This window comes from Rasamsonia emersonii, assembly GCF_000968595.1.
Source record: "Rasamsonia emersonii CBS 393.64 chromosome Unknown ctg1118621759971, whole genome shotgun sequence".
Taxonomy (NCBI): Eukaryota; Fungi; Ascomycota; class Eurotiomycetes; order Eurotiales; family Trichocomaceae; genus Rasamsonia; species Rasamsonia emersonii.
This window is the reverse complement of record NW_013563316.1, coordinates 37,714-53,857: the sequence shown is the minus strand read 5'-3', so window position 1 is coordinate 53,857 and position 16,144 is coordinate 37,714. Positions and strand designations below refer to the sequence as shown.

The 16,144-nt window shown below is 54.6% G+C and overlaps 5 protein-coding genes across 5 annotated transcripts; 2 read left to right on the top strand and 3 right to left on the bottom strand.

Annotated features, from left to right (window-relative positions):
* Window positions 1-1,266: 1,266 nt before the first annotated feature.
* T310_1029 (Malate/L-lactate dehydrogenase) lies at window positions 1,267-2,921 on the top strand (the record flags this gene model as incomplete). The annotated part of the gene is made up of 5 exons (XM_013476108.1): window positions 1,267-1,701; window positions 2,007-2,425; window positions 2,759-2,808; window positions 2,847-2,863; window positions 2,904-2,921. 5 exons carry the CDS (start codon window positions 1,267-1,269, stop codon window positions 2,919-2,921), a joined length of 939 nt encoding a protein of 312 aa, XP_013331562.1.
* A 372-nt stretch (window positions 2,922-3,293) lies between these two features.
* On the bottom strand, window positions 3,294-4,331 carry T310_1028 (uncharacterized protein; the record flags this gene model as incomplete). Its single annotated transcript, XM_013476107.1, has 1 exon — window positions 3,294-4,331. One exon carries the CDS (start codon window positions 4,329-4,331, stop codon window positions 3,294-3,296), a length of 1,038 nt encoding a protein of 345 aa, XP_013331561.1.
* Window positions 4,332-4,916: 585 nt separating this feature from the next.
* Window positions 4,917-9,611, bottom strand: T310_1027 (Beta-lactamase family protein; the record flags this gene model as incomplete). The annotated part of the gene is made up of 6 exons (XM_013476106.1): window positions 4,917-7,343; window positions 8,092-8,128; window positions 8,223-8,674; window positions 8,763-8,975; window positions 9,032-9,168; window positions 9,224-9,611. The coding sequence occupies 6 exons, from the start codon at window positions 9,609-9,611 to the stop codon at window positions 4,917-4,919; spliced, it is 3,654 nt and encodes a 1,217-aa protein (XP_013331560.1).
* A 1,425-nt stretch (window positions 9,612-11,036) lies between these two features.
* Window positions 11,037-12,698, top strand: T310_1026 (Steroid monooxygenase (CpmA); the record flags this gene model as incomplete). The annotated part of the gene is made up of 1 exon (XM_013476105.1): window positions 11,037-12,698. One exon carries the CDS (start codon window positions 11,037-11,039, stop codon window positions 12,696-12,698), a length of 1,662 nt encoding a protein of 553 aa, XP_013331559.1.
* A 272-nt stretch (window positions 12,699-12,970) lies between these two features.
* On the bottom strand, window positions 12,971-14,674 carry T310_1025 (Xaa-Pro dipeptidyl-peptidase; the record flags this gene model as incomplete). The annotated part of the gene is made up of 1 exon (XM_013476104.1): window positions 12,971-14,674. One exon carries the CDS (start codon window positions 14,672-14,674, stop codon window positions 12,971-12,973), a length of 1,704 nt encoding a protein of 567 aa, XP_013331558.1.
* Between the last annotated feature and the right edge of the window lie 1,470 nt (window positions 14,675-16,144).

Sequence of the window (16,144 nt, the reverse complement as noted above, 5' to 3'; positions counted from 1 at the left end):
TCTCCGATTGCCTTCTTCATCGGCTTCGACCGCACCAAGAAGCTGGAGGAAGACAACCCGATGAAGTACCCGATCATGAAATCGGGGTGTACTACTTGTGGCTGGCTCAGAGGACGAGGAAGAGCGAGTACTAGTCACATATAATGCTGCCTGCTGTAAGCCTGATAACACACACACACACACAAACAAACACACACACACACACAGACACGCACAAAAAAGGTCATAACATTGATTTCTCGAGGAGTTTGCAACAGTATCGTTTGGTCAACTGGAATGATTTCATGATTGACGTGGTAGCATCTGTCGTATACAAAAAAGTATTGATTGACCGTTTCGTAGATAGCGAGATATGTGATAACAAGAGAAGAAGTATTGCCATGGAAAGTGCTTCGTGATCTCGCCAACTATCACGGACTATTATATCAGCTTGCAATATAGAACGAGGCATCTAGAAGGAGGTAGATATTAGGCAGCCATGCGAAGGTGTAGCCAACCCTGACCTGTGACCTAGCCCTAAGCCCTGGATAGGCTAACTCAGCCTGCTATTGTATACCCATTGATCCATCATATATTCTGCTTGAATATCATCTAGAAGAACTACTTTTCTGTCCTATAATCCTTTCTTCAGCGACGACATATCGATTCCAGGAGGAAGACTTGGACCTTCCTTTCTATTTCTCAGCCTATTCATCTGCAGAAGGTAGCTTTTGCTATATTATTGTACCAGTTGTGTCAGGATTGTGGTTCTTCACTGTATTTCATTGAAAAATAAAAAAGGGTTGTATAGTATATTCTTCCATGGCGATGCACAAGATGCGTATTCTACGGCCGGAAGAAAGTCCGTCATATAAACCTGTGAGGTTATTATATTCCTTGTCGCCAATGACTCTTTAACAGTTACATTAACCATTAAAAATATATCTATAGTACCGTGCCTCGTTCAACAGAGCGGCAATCTATCAGAAAATAAACAGATAAATATATCTATTGGCGGGGGATTATTGATCTGATCTCTCTCGGAAAATCTCCGCGGGGGTAAATAATTAACACCCCCAGCATTTTGCCCATTTAGCATGGCCTACTGGGTGTACTAATAGTCGGATTTTTAACCGACCTTCAATACTGTTTATTGTGGTCAATTTATTTCTCTATTTCTTTTTCTTTGTTTCTGTTTCTCTTTCAGTCATCTATCTTTCTTCCACCGTCCCCTACCTACCTCACCTCTAATTAATCCACCCTGTCTATCACATCAATCAACTAATCATGCCAGAAACAGTTCTGATCCCCGCCGCCACTGCCCGTCGCTTCGGCACCGACGTCCTCGTCCACGGCAGCCTGTCGCAGAACCACGCCCAGATCGTCGCCGACGCCCTGGTGCTCGCCGACCTGCGCGGCGTCGACACGCACGGCCTGAACCGGCTGCCGGGGTATCTGGCGCGGATTCGCTCAGGGGCGTTGAATCCCTCGCCAGAGCTGCGGTTCGAGCAGCGCAGTCCTGTCTGCGCGTTGCTGGACGCGCAGCACACGTTCGGCTTCCTCGCCGCCCATGCGGCGGTCGAGCGCGCGCTGGAGATGGCAGCGACGTTCGGCGTGGGTATCGTCGCCGTCAAGAACAGCGGGCACTACGGCATGGCGGCCACGTATCTCCTGCAGGCGATCGAGGCTACGGAGCGATGGCGTTCACCAATGCTTCGCGCAGTATGCCCGCCTGGGGATCGCGCGAGCCGTTGCTGGGGACCAGTCCGTTTGCTGTGGGCTTGCCGGGGGGTTCCAAGGGTCATTTTGTTCTCGATATGTCGCCGGCGGCTGTTGCGAGGGTACGTATGTCAATAATACAGACACATAGTCATGACACCTGCAAGTTCTGTATCTGTACATTTCCGTTCGTGTGCACTTCCTAGTTGAGACTGTGACAACATCCTTTCTTCTAGGGCAAAATCCGCAAAGCAGCCCGCCGCGGGGAATCCATCCCTGACGACTGAGCTCTCGACGCCGACGGCCAGAGAACGACAGACCCCAACCGGGCTCTCGAAGGCGTCGTCCTACCGATCGGGGGCCCTAAGGGCTCCGGGCTGGCGATGATGATGGACATCTTCGGCGGGCTCATCACGGGGGCGTCGTTCGCAGGCGGCGTGCACGACCAGTACAAGGAGGTCGACCAGCCGCAGGGCGTGGGCCAATGGTTTCTGGTCTTCAAGCCGGATCTGTTCCTCGACTCGCGGGACGAGTATCGCGAAAGGATGGATACGCTGTTTTCGGCAGTCCGCTCTAGCCAGCCCGCTGCGGGCGTCGACCGGATCTACACGCCCGGCGAGATCGAGGAGGCGGAACGGCAGAAGCGTGAGCGTGATGGAATACCATTTACGCGGGCAGAGATCGACGCGCTGCACCGGCTGGCGGAGGAATGGGGGAGCGCGATGAGGTTGGTTTGAGCTGAAATGCAAGATGAATAAGCTCAACATAGTCTCTCCAACACAAATTTGCAGCCTAATTTCGTATATGGGGTCCAGAGAAAGTGGACAGATGTTTTAGCCTAAAAGCTCTGTTTTATTCATAAGGAGTTGTTGGGTATCCAGGGCATCTTATGAAACTCTAGTGAACACCTTGGGCACTATGCCTACCGTAGGATATCAATTCTGACCTAATATGACCTGCCAATATACAGTACATACCTGACTCCTTATTTTTATCATTCATAGTCTACTACTATCTTCCCAGTGTACACCTTGTTTGCATCCTGCTGACTAGGGCCTAGATGTCCTCATTCACTCCATATACCTATCAACGAGGAAAGCAACCTGGTCAGTGGGTTATGATTAATTAATCATTTACTAAAAGTGCAGTGTCATTTTTATCTTTTGTAAGCTTGCATCTTGTTGGCACTCTTCTGAGATGGATAGTTGGACGAGGACGAGTAAAGGCACAATTAATTGTGTTAATATTTATAAGCCATTTATTACAAACTCCTGCAGGTGAGAAAGAAGAAAGGTTTAGCTGATGGAGCTGCCTGCAGCAGAGACGGACTCTTGATTCCCTGGGATAGAGAGAAATACCATTCTACTAAGCCAACTCTCTAATTGAGTACTCCTGGCGTCCCCAGTCCTGTTCACTAAATGAAACCGTAAGACCAGAGCTCTACTCATGGATGACACTTTTCTAGAGAGAAATATATCTATTCCTATTCAGAGAACACCTATCTACGATGACAGACGAGGACCAACAGCTATACGCCACAGCTTCGATATAAAATCCATACTAGAAATATGTACTGTACTATAGCGTGGTAACTCCTAGACAGGCTTCCCCTTCATCCGAATCACATCATCAACCCTCCTTGGCATCGAATCCACCAGCTTATTGATCTCCTTGACCGAGACCTTGCCCCACTCCTCCAATACCCCTGCTTCAAGGTCCTTCTCGTCCCGAAACAAGGCCCTTTTCTGAACCATCTTCTTGAGGAAGAGCAGTACATCATGCGCGATGTTCAGATCGGGTGAACAGGGAGGGGTGACGATGCGGGAGAGCGGTTTGCTTTCGCCATGAATCTGTAAGAGGTGGTCGTTATTGTGCCTAAAATTGGATTCGTTTGCCTCGTCCACGAGAAGGAATTGCTTCTCGGAGCTACAAATTGACTGCATCTGAGGCTGCTGCTGCGCTTGGTTATTGTGCTTTCTGCATGTAACCATCTCGCAAAGAGGAATATTATCCCCCACCGAGGAGAAAAAGGTAAGAGGGCTCTTATGATCGAAACCGACGATCGCCCAGCAATGAATCGCATGCCGTTCTTGCCCCCTCTGCTTGGTTCTGTTTCGATGGCACTCTTTGCACAGTCTTTCTTGTTGCCGGTCGTTGATCGCCACTTTTGCTTTGCGGCTTGGACTTGGTCCAAGACTGAACGAGACAAGACTGCTGAAGAGGACAGACCGCCACGGCCAGTTCTGATGAGCAATCGCGAAAGCAACTCGCGCGTCCATCGTCTCCTGCGTGAGCCACTTTCTCTGACAGGAAACGCTCTTGCAGTAGCCCTCGTTGATCAACTGATTGCGGACGGTTTGAAGATGGACACCAGTAATACCGACGGCAGCGCCTAGTTGCTCCCATGACAATGACAAACTGTGGCGGGATTCTTCTAGTATCTGCACCATTCGATTGATTGTTTCTTGGTTGACCTTCTTGGGTCGACCGCGTCGCTGACGTTTGACAACCCGGTTGTCATGCGAGGGTTTTGCCAGGAAAGAGGTATGGGCTGCGTGCTCATGCTGGCTAGAACTGTCCTTCTGCTGGGAGATATCGGATGGACAGTTTTGTCCGGTTGAGACGGAGGCCATCGTGATGATTGACGGAGTCGAGGATTTCTGCTGCTCACCATGCCAATAAATAGGTTGACGTTGGACGGAAAACAACTGACCTATTTCAATGAGTGATAACTTTGGTCTTTCTATGTGTATAATCGAGGTGAGATACCCCTATTCAAAAGGAAAGTGACCCGTTAAAGGGGAACTAATTGACTAAGGAATAGGCAGCTGGCTAAGAGCCGGTTTCTGGCCGATACTTAACTAGCTCGCTGGAGTACGCTGATCTGGGAATGGCGAATAATAAAAGCAGCCATTATAGCTCTGTGGCGTAGCAGGCTTGAAGGGACGAAAGGGTTAGTGGCAATAGCATAATGTATAGACGCCCCTACGCAGATGTTGAAGACACTGTCCATGACCTCCATTGTCCTTCCTTAGATTTCGATCCGAAGCTATCAAAGTGCACAGTAGAATAGGTCGAGAAAAAGAAAAGAGGAAAAAATCAGAATACCTCCCACATAAGCACGAACTACCTCGTCAGACAATCTCATGTATTGTACATACATACATAAATACATAAATACATGCATGAGGTACTTCACACAGCTGTCACTGTTGCTGTCACACAAAAAGCCTATTCTGGCAATGCAACCGAATCGCCTCGTCGAGACTGCTCGACAACGACCGCGCAGCCACAGACGCCATATCCGACTTCTTCCCCAGACTCCACAGCGCCTCGATACAGAATGCGCACTGCTGTCGAGCTTCCTCGTCGAACGCGTCGTTCATTGCTCTCACCCGGTCTAGCAGGATGTATCCCGCCCGGGCGAATGAGCGGATCAGCACGGCCGTCCACGGCTCCGTGAGGACCGCTCCGCCGTCGTTCATCACCGCGTCGTGGAATTGGAATTGGAATTCGCGCGTCGTCGTCGTCGTCGTCGTCGCGCTCTTGGAGCCACTGCGCAACGAGCTCTGCGCCAGACGGGAGATGGCGACGGCGTTCTCCGTCTTCAGATTCGCGACTAGGTTGGTCGCTAGACGTGACTCGCGCTGCGAGTCCAGGCCCATCCGGCCCTTGTCGATGCTTTCCACCGTGTCTGCCAGCAGGATGGCGGCGAGATGCCAGTGTCCGGCCAGAAGGACGTACCACGACTGGATACGAGGCGGGAGGCTGTCGTGGTGGGCGACGCAATCCTGCATGAACACCCCATAGGTGCGATTCCAGTAATCGTAGATTCTGAATGTGTCCTGAATCGCTTCTTCCAGCTGCTCGGGCTCCGCTCCGCGGTAGACGAGCGTCTGCAGCCGGGTCACACGGCGGAAGAGCAGCACTTTGACGGGCGCGGCGTCTGATAGTGTTTCTGCCGCTGCTTCGTACGCGCAGGGCCAGCGTGGGATGCTGTTCTCTGGCATTTCACCAGCTGCACCCTGCTGAAGGAACAAGTCTCCCCAGACCCGTCGGACGTTTCTTTTTCTTGCATTGGGTGATGTTGCGAAATCCCATCCGTCGAGATCGATGTGGTTGTCCGCTTTGACGTCTGTCTGGACCTGTTGGCTTTGAGTCACTGAGCAGTTGATCTCGCTGTCCTCGTCTGAGACGACAAGAGGACGCTGGTACATGGCTGCGGTGAGGGTGTCGAACATCACTCCCAGCCAGAACAGAAGGTTGACTGTCTCGTGGTCCTCTGCGGACAGAGATCCCGTCTTGCATTCACGCTGGAACCGGGTCAGCTTGTGCCGGCAGGAGAACATCTGCCGGACGGCAGTTTCGAGGAATAGCGGAGCGCGGTCGCTGTCGAAAAGGCGGTGCAGTTCGACGAGTCCTGGCGCCTGATTATCTCTCTGTGGAGACTCCAGGCCGGAAGCATCTCCGCTGCCATTCAGCGGGCGTTGTGTGAGGGAGAAAATCATATGCGCGAATATAACCCGGAATGACTCGGTGTGGGCAGCCTCGTTAAGGACATAAGAGGCTTCGTTCCACAGCCGTTCCGGGACAGAGCGCTCGAGATCCTTGCCAAGAGGGGAGGGCATAGCCTCGCTTTTTCCGCGGACATGCATGTCCAGCTTCGCAACGCTCTCAGGAGACCACTGCGACGCAAACGCCATGATAGCAGCGTGCAGAGCCCGCGACGCCATCCGCTCTTCGTTCATCGTCAGGCTCCGTCCACGCACTGCTGCATACGCGCGGTCCAGCCGGCAGACGCGCGCGCAGATGCGATTCGACCACTGCGGACCCCATTCGCCGTCGATGGAGATGGAAATCCTCGACCGGGAGGGTGAGCGTTGCTTGTGGTTGCGACTGTAGGGGCAGTTCCGCTCCGTCAACCAGCAGGTCAGCGCGTTTTCGATGCTGTCGTGGTAGACGCGAAGGAGATTGCGCGCTGTTTCGGAGCGGAAGAATTCGTCGACGATTCTCTGGGAGGATAGTGACAGCTGCGTGTCCGTTCTGGGCGGCGAGTAGGGATCCTTCTTGTTGTTGGGAGAATGGTCTCGATCAGAATTGCGAGGCAGAAAGCTGCTGACGTTTGGTCTGCCCATGCACGAAGCGATATTCGTCCAGTCACAACCGTACCCATTCACCTGGGGAGCGCTGAACGGGCTCACAGGAGTATTCACGACATCCAGTTTGGAGTCCGACGTTGTGCCATGGCTGTCTAGGTACTGAAACCAATCCTCTGCATCGTCCATCATCAAGCCCGTCGTGTAGAGGTCCTCGTTGTAATCAGGAGGAGGAGGGACCAGCCGTGGCTCACCGTGCCAGGTGGCATTCTCAGCGCTGTTCAAGCCCAGCCGCGTGCCGTCTGAGAGATCTGAGAAGACAAGCGGATCCCATGTCGACATTGATGAAAACGGGTCATTGTTGTTCTGAGATGACAGGGACAAGCCATTGAGACTGCCATCCATCTGTGGCTGCGAGAAGAGCGGATTCGAATTCAGCAATGGGTGGTTCACGCTGCTGCTACTGCTGCTGCCGACTGTGGCAGTCTCGCAGTCTTGTTCCATAGCAGATTTGGTCTTCTTCCTGCATTGCTTGGTGCTGCCCCTGTTCTGAACCGACAGCAGCCAGTTGAAGGTGCATTGCCTCCGCCATCTCTTGCAGTTGGAGCACGGCTCGACAGTCGAGACGTTGATCGCGGGGTGGTGGTGATGGCTGCCGGGGCTGGTGTTTCTGGCGCCGCAGAGCTCTTTGCGGACGGTGGCATCGCACGCGCGTTTGCCCTTTCGACACGGGTCGCAGCTGCGATGCTGCAGACGGCGGGTTACTCCCATGCCTGTGGGTTGGCAAGATGTTTGACACAGTGTGTTCTTCACTCAGCGTAACTCGCGAGATCGTGGTGAACCGGATGAAATTCCCGTGTCATGAACATTCGTATGCAGACCCTGCTCGAACGACTACCGGACCAGAGTTCCCTCAGGAGTCAACGCAAAGGTCACGAGTGTGCGAGATACGAGGGCTGCTGGGGAAGCGAATTGCTTATAGCGGGCGAGATCCATGGGACGGCGTGAGGGGCTGCGCATCCCCACAGCTCGCCTGCATCCGGGGCAGTCCGGGGTAAGTCTGGGGTAACGGAGCCCCCATGCCAGACGATTGGCGCTTGTCTCATCTGCTTTCGTATTCACGGAGCACGGATCAACGGATGATTGTCTCGAAGCTGTCGTTATGGCAGGAGTGGATGCAGATCATCCGTCATCACTGTGCCACGCGTCGCAAGGCGAGATTGTGTGTTCCGTACAGTCCCGTGCACCGACGGCCAGTTCGAATGGAACAAGAAAATCTATTCTAGAACCAACTCACAAAAGCAGTTTCCACCGATGCAGCTTTTAGAGATGAACTATTTACTGTGATAGGCTATTTACACTCATCAAGCCGGCCGCCCTACAGGCTATTTACTAACTAGACGACTGCCGCCATACGTCCTAAACTACTGGGCAAGAGCTTTGTACACTGTACCCTCCAGATCCATCCACAGACCCAGGATCTGGGGATCCGCAAAAGGCAAGATCTGAGAGCAGATCATCCCCGCCACTCCCTTCTCGCGATCACACCACCAGAACAGGTTCGGCAGACCCGCCCACCAGGCAGTGCCAGATGACCGGCCAGTCGGTCCCCCTGTAAGCATAAAGGTCAACCCCCAGCCCTGCGGACCATCGCTGGGGTACAGGTTCGGGATCGGATTCGTGAGGTCGGGCTTAGCGTCGGGGATGAGTTTCCGGCCAAAGTCGGGAAACTCTGGGATCTGGTTCCGGAACATCTCGTCGACGGTTTCCTTCCGCAGGATCTGCTTTCCTGTCGTCGGGGAGGTCCCGTTGTTGAGCAACGTAGCCAGGATTTCTGACGTGATGTCAGCCACCGCAGCTCCATTTGGCTGATGTGAGCACTAGGTAGGGGGCAATACGGCAATACTCCTGCGGCTTTGCAAAGCAACCAGCACCTCCGCTGTGGAAGCAATCATCGCCAGGTCTCACGATCAGCGAACGATGGAGGAGGTGATCGCGCCTGGAGAGCTGGCCATTGGGCGCCCGCTGGTGCATGTAGGCCAGGTTCTTCTTCATCGACTCATTAGGAATGAAGAAGATGTTCTTGAGGCCAAGGGGTTCGAAGATGTATCGTTGGAAGTAGTCGTTCAGCGAGAGACCGGTGACTCGTTCGACGAGAATTCCTGCCCAGTCAATCCCGACCTGCGGGTGGTTAGCAGCCCAGCCCATGAGACTTGCATCGCCAGATGGTCACTTACGCCATACTGCCAGCCCTCTCCAGGCTGGAAAGTCAGAGGCTGGGTCACATCGTAGATATGCCCCGAGAATTCGTCGTAGCCCGTGGGACGGTTGAAGTCTCTCAGCTGCTCATTGAAGAAGGAATAACCGAACCCCGCTGTCTCATCCGTTAGCAACTGCTTGTTAATTGACATCTTGTCTGTTCCACCCACCTGTATGGCTCAGAAGCATCCGCAACGTGATGCCCCGTTTCTTCTCGACCAGTGTTCCGTCGGGCTGCAGGACCTTGACGTCCTTGAGCTCCGGGGCCAGACGCTCAACTTGGGCAGCATCATCCAGGGCAAGGCGTCCCTGCTCGACGAGCTGCATGCAGGCAATGCCCGTGATCATCTTGGTGCAGGAGGCAATGCTGAAGATGTTGTCGAGCGTCATTGGCTCCGAGCTCCCGTAGCCACGCTTGCCCCCTGCATAGGCGAATTTCTCCTTTCCATCGCGTCCGACCACGACGAAGACGGTTCCCGGAATGCCGGACTCTTGGTTGGCGCAAGCGGCGTCGACTTTCGCCCGGAGGGTGTTGATTGTTTCGGTGGACAGAGCCATCTTGGTAGCGTTATGCTAGAGATCTGGAACTGGAAGAAGACGAAGGGTATGGCGTCGTGGCCATCACGCGGAGTCAGGATGCACATATATATAGCATTGCCACAACGCTCACCGATCCTGCGATTCCTGCTGACTCTGTCAGCATCGATAGCTCACAAGCGCCCCTCATCATAGTGAGGGGTAGCAGACTGGCGGCGGATCCAGACTGCTAGCATTTTCGGTGATTCTCGTCTGACGATCTGCCTCTAAGACGCTGATCTCAGCCAACAGTGCCAGGAGTAAACTTTCGTGATAGGACGTGGATTGGAAAATGGTATTCGATCGCGGTGGTGAAGGAACCTCCACGAGGCCCCGAGTTCCGGACAAACGGAGGACATGGAAGCCTCTCGCGAGTTCCCAGCGACGCGTATCCGGAACCGAGTAGCAAAGGATCAAATGCCTAGCGATTTTCAGGAACATTCGCTATCGAATATCGAGTATCCTGACTCGTGACTGCCAATGACTGGCGACTCCTCGTGCACGATCACATGCTGAGATTGCCGGTTTGGGTATAGTCTGTTCTCCCGGCGTCTGCATCGACGGCGCAGTGAGGGGAATGTTCTTAGTTTCTTCGACACAGAAAACGATGTCTCGCCCATGGTTCAGCCCCCGCATTGGATCAGCCATGGTCCAAGGGTGGTCGTGGCTGTCGTTGGCGTGGATCAGCAGCATGCGGATCCGCATGGCAGCAACCCCGCACTAAGCTGTCGACACGAAACGCGCTTTCTTACGGCAGCTTACCGGTGATCTGAGACCAGTGTCCGTCTGGTTCTGGAGGCTTCGGGAGACAAATCGATCCAAAAAGGAGTCCGGTCTAATGGGAGTATGTATAGGCCATGACACATCATACAGGTACTAGCGATGACTGCGAGAAGGCACTGACATGGTCCAGACCAGAAACAGACCGTTCCCTCCAGCTTGCAGCTCCTTCTCTTCAACACAGGAAACTCACATGACAATGCTTGGATCTTCTGACCACGACCCCTGGACTCTGAAGTCTGGTTCTCTCCGCACACGGCTCGAGAGTGACTTCTTTCGCTGAAGCGAAACCAAGGAAACAATCAATCATCTTCCTTGCGGATCCGCAGTTGTGGCAGCTCAGTTGCTGCAGAGATGTCTACTCAGAGCTTGTTGCGATCTATCCCTGTCGAATTCGCCCATGCGGAACCGCAACGACGGCATGTTCTGCTTGAGGAGCGTTGACACTGACACGGGTCGACTACACGATGGACAAGCTGTCGAGATGCCCGTCGATATCGATCGAGAATACTTAAATCGCATGAAGTCTGCTTCACCGGTCACAATGATGTGAATGCGTTCACAGCAGCGTTCTTTGGACATATCTGACATTACATCGTCTATCACCATCTGGATACCTCCTGCAAGATGAAGTCTGAACTTCGAGAATACGCCTACCGCCCCTCGACCACAGGCCCTTATGCAGACAACCTCGAGGTCGACGTCCTGGTTGTCGGCGGCGGCTTCGGCGGTGTCTACTGCCTGTATGAGCTGCGCAAGCAGGGCTTTAAGACCGTGCTGTACGAGGCCGGAAACGATCTCGGCGGCACCTGGCGGTGGAACTGCTATCCCGGCGCGGGCGTCGACTCTGAAGTGCCCGAGTACCAGTACTCGATCCCTGAGACGTGGAAGGACTGGACCTGGCCCAGCAACTACCCGACCTACAAGGAGCTGCGGGAGTACTTTGACCACGTCGACAAGGTCTTGGACATCAAGAAGGACTGCGCCTTCGGCAGCGTTGTCGTCGACGCGCAGTTCCACACCGATGAAGGGCGCTGGCACATCAAGACCGAAGATGGCAGGACCGCAAAGGCGAAATTCTTTGTCGTCGCGGCCGGATTCGCGGCCAAGCGCTATATCCCAGATTTCAAGGGTATCGATAAATTCAAAGGCATCATTCACCACTCGTCCTTCTGGCCGGACGAAGGCGTCGATGTGCGCGGCAAGCGCTGCGCCATTATCGGAACAGGCGCTTCGGGCGTGCAGGTGACGCAGGCCTGGGGTCCCGTAGCCGGCTCGCTGAAGGTTTTCCAGCGCACGCCCAACCTGGCAGTCCCAATGCGCAAGAGACAGCTCACGGTCAAGGAGCAGCAGCAGTCCAAAGCCTTCTACCCGGAGCTGTTCTCGCTGCGGGAGAAATGCTTCGGGGGGTTCCTGTACACGTTCTCCGAGAAGAAGACCTTTGAGGACACCCCAGAGGAGAGAGAAGCCTTCTTTGAGAAGCTCTGGCAGGAGGGCGGCTTCCGGTTCTGGCTGGGCAACTACAAGGACTACCTGTTTGACCTCAAGGCCAACCGAGAGGTCTACAACTTCTGGGCCAAGAAGGTGCGCGAGCGCATTGGCGATCCGAAGAAACGCGATATCCTTGCGCCCCTGGAGCCTCCACATCCGTTTGGGGTGAAGCGGCCGTGTCTGGAGTACAACTACTATGAGCAATTCAACCGGCCCAATGTGGACGTGATCGATATCAAGAACAACCCAATTGTGGGCTTCACTGAGACGGGCATCCAGCTGCAGGACGGCACCGTGCACGAAGTCGACGTCGTCTGCGTGGCGACCGGTTTCGACATCACCACTGGCGGCATGACGAACATGGGGCTTCGCAGCATTCACGGGACGACGCTGCGGGACGAATGGAAAGAGGCGGCCTACACGTATCTGGGGACGACTGTGAGCGGGTACCCGAACATGTTCCACCTGTATGGACCCCACGGACCGACGCTGCTGAGTAACGGACCGACGAGCGTCGAGGTGCAAGGCCGGTGGATCGTCGACGCGATCAAGCAGATCGAGCGCCAGGGCATCAAGTACGTTGACCCGACTCCGGAGGCGTCCCGGGCGTGGAAGAAGCGCATCAACGAGCTGTCCGACATCACACTCTTCCCGACGACCCGGTCGACGTACATGGGCGGCAATGTGCCGGGGAAGGCATTCGAGCAGGTCAACTACGCGGGAGGGTTGCCGGCATATGCGCAGGAGATCCGGTCGGTGCTGCCGGAGTTTAAGGGCTTTACTGTTGTGAAGGCTTAGTTGCCATTCATCAGTATCCTGATGTTGTATTGTGTTATTGTGATGTTGAGATGAGTTGACTTCTAGGACAATCCAGCAGAATTCAAAAGAATGTCTGCAGCCGAGATTTGTACAGTCGTTTTCAAATGCATGCATTTCCATCAAATAAGAGCTTCTTACTGGTGATTGCAATCTGCGCCCTCGGTATCTGTATCGGGTAGGCAAAAGAGAATAGTACGACTGTCTGCACTTCAGCATGATATACGATTTTAAGCACTCCAATGACAGGCTATCTACCTCGAAGGATCTCCATAGAACCTCCACGACGCGCGATAGTCAGCACTCAGCGGCAGATCAATCAGCAGCGCCCGCACAAACTCGATAGGCATCTGGTTGTTGCGCAGGATCCGGTCGTGGAACTCCTTTTCCGCCATGCGGCCAGTGACGACCAGCTCCTGGCGCAGGGAATACAGCTGCAGCGCGCCCAGCATGTAGCCCGCCTGGTAGAGCGGCGAGTAGTCCCCATTCAGCGAACGGCGCACCTCTCCCTCGGCCGTGGCGCGCTCGTGCCCGACCATGTCGACCAGCAGATCGATGCACTCCTCCGGACTCAGCTGGCCCAGGTGGAACTTGATGGAGAAGAGGATGCGCGCGCACCGGTGCATGCGCCAGAACAGCATCCCCACGCGGTTGGACGGCGTCTTGGGGAACCGCTCGTCGTCCCAGAGCACCATCTCCCAGTACAGCGCCCAGCCCTCGACCGAGAACGGCGTCCCGAACAGCCGCCGGTACAGCCGGTGTCGCGCGTTGATGAACAGCTGCAGGTGGTGGCCCGGGATCAGCTCGTGGAAGACGGTGGCGCGCGCGTAGTGGATGTTGTTGCCGCGCATGCTCATCAGCTTGGCCTCGTGGTCCATCGTGTCGGTCGGATAGGACACGATGATCGACTGCCCGCCCAGGAAGAACGGGTTGACCTTCTGTCGTTCCGGCGCCATCATGAACATCCGCCATGCCTCGGCCGCGAGCGGCGGCACCGTCACCAGATCGTGTTTCTGCACGTACTCGATGGCCTCGAGGGCGAGGTCGCGCACCAGCTGCGTCTGCTGCCCGGGCTCGACGTAGTCCTCCCTGACCACCGCCAGGGCTGCACGCCAGTTGTCCCCGAAGCCCATCTCACGGGATACCTTCTTCATCTCCGCCTCGCACCACGCGTACTCCTGCTCGCCGATCCAGAGCAGTTCCTCGGGGGTGTAGGCGATCTTTTCTGCCTCCAGCTCGACCAGCAGGCCGTCGCGGCCGATGGGCTGGCCGACGATGGCGTCGTCCTGCTCGCCGGGCTTGATGCCGACCAGCTTCTCACGGATCAGCGCCGCGTACTCGCCCAGCTGCTGGTCAGCGGCAGCGTAGGGCTGGGCCACCCACCAGGAGAACAGGGGGTCGTAGCCTTTGTAGAAGTCATACCATTCAGCGAGGCGGGCGCGGAGCTCGTCGACGGTGTTGGCCGCGCGAAACGCGCTGAATTTGTCCATGGTGATCTGGGAGTTCTGCACCTGGGCTTTGAGTGTCTGGATTGCGTTCTGGACGTCGTGGACATCCTGCGCTGCCTTCTTCGCGTCCAGCGGCCGTGCCTTCTGGCGATCTTCGCAGAGCGCCGTGATAGTGGACGCAAACGGCCCCAGCAACGGCTCCGTCTTCTGGTCCCGGGCGACCTCGAGATCGAGCTGTCGCCTCCGCCGCTCGAGGTAGTTCTTCAGCAGGAGATAGTCGACTTTACCCTGTTGATCGAGCGAGTCGAAGGCCACGCGGGTCAAGTCCGTGAGCTGCTCGTCGTAGTAGACTCGCAGCCTGGCTGCTCTCTGGGGTGAGGTCATGATGTTGTAGAAACGCTCGAGTTCGGGTATGTCCTCTGCCACGATCTCGATGCGATTGCGTATCGACTCTGAGGACTGCTGGCAGGGCTGGGGGTGTGTGACGGGGACGTAGACGGTGGACACCATTGTTACAATTTCGCAGTCTGGTTACCAGTATCGTCTTGTCTCACGCTGTAGATCTGCACTGCAACCAATATGTAGATACCCAGGTACATGTAATCAAGCTGAGAGCATCCTTCCTCCCCGCTCCGCTCAGCACAGCACAGGGCATACAGCTGATAAGATAATCAACAGCTTATCGTCCGTTAGTACTGTACGAAGTGGCATGTATCCCTTCAGGTAGCCTCGAAGCTAACTACGTAGCTAGTAACAAAACACCGCACTTAGACTGAAATGATGGGCGGATCTCCAAACCCATTCATGTTAATTAATATTCCGCGAATCCCTCCCCTCTGCTCCGCCAAGAACCTGCGATGTGATCTCATGCCTGATTAGGAAGGTCGAAGCCGGGAGATGCAGTTTTGGGTAATATCTATCTGCCTTTTATGTTACAGATTCAACGTGATTAGTAAGTAGTAATTATTCCTGGATTATCTACTGAATGGACTTGGTTTCGATGAAAATTTTATATGATGACAGCTTATCTAATTAGTCTGACTAGCTATTAACTAGCTGCGACAGCCCGCTCTATCGATGGGAATAGATATATCCGCGTGGAGGTAGCACAGGCACGTTCTGGAGAGACAGACAGTTCAATAGGACAACTCCGTTGGTTATACATATTACTGGGGGCACCTTATCGAGAATATTTAAAACAGCGATGAACATCCATCCAGTAGGCTCTGTATGCAATAGTGTGCCTCATTGAGGATCTGTATTCGTGATTGAGGCTGAGTGATGCTTTCCGAACTGTTCCTTTCTCCTTGACTATCTGAAACGGGAGAGGCTGTACTCTGCTCTCCGTCATTGCTATCGAAGTCTGAAAGAGACATCTCTTTCTGAAATACTCTAGACTGATGTGTTTCTATCGATAAGTGAATCGATAAGTGAAGGGTGGCACGTGACACTGTCGATACGCTGACTAAGTCTTCAAATTGGCCAATCAGAGGCGACGCTGCGGACGGGCTGTGGCTGAGCGAGCCAGCCAATCGGCGGTTGCAATTCCGCGCCGGGCAGGGGCGCAGCCACTTTTTTCCGGCGAGAAACGGGCGGCAGACACCTCAGGCTATGCTTGCTGGATGCAACACTGCTCCCTCAACCCCCCAAGCGCCAGAAACTGCCTGTGCTTTGGCAGTCTCGCATTATTATCGGCCGCTGAATTGTCCGTCCTGCCTTCGACGCTGCAATCGCCAGGACGTGCCCCGTGTCTGCGTTTCGTGCCGCCGTGCCTGCCAAGCCCGACCGCAGGCCTCTGCCGGCACCGCCTGTCGCTCCCTGACCTGCTCGCCCGACTTCGACGTCCCTCCGCCAAACGTTGCTCTTTCCATCACCATTCTCCCCCACGCGCCCTTCTCTCATCCAGCACGCCTCTGTCGTCGACAGAGACGACTCCATTCGTTTGCATCCGTTCGGTCGCGTCCCTCCAACCCGCTGTTT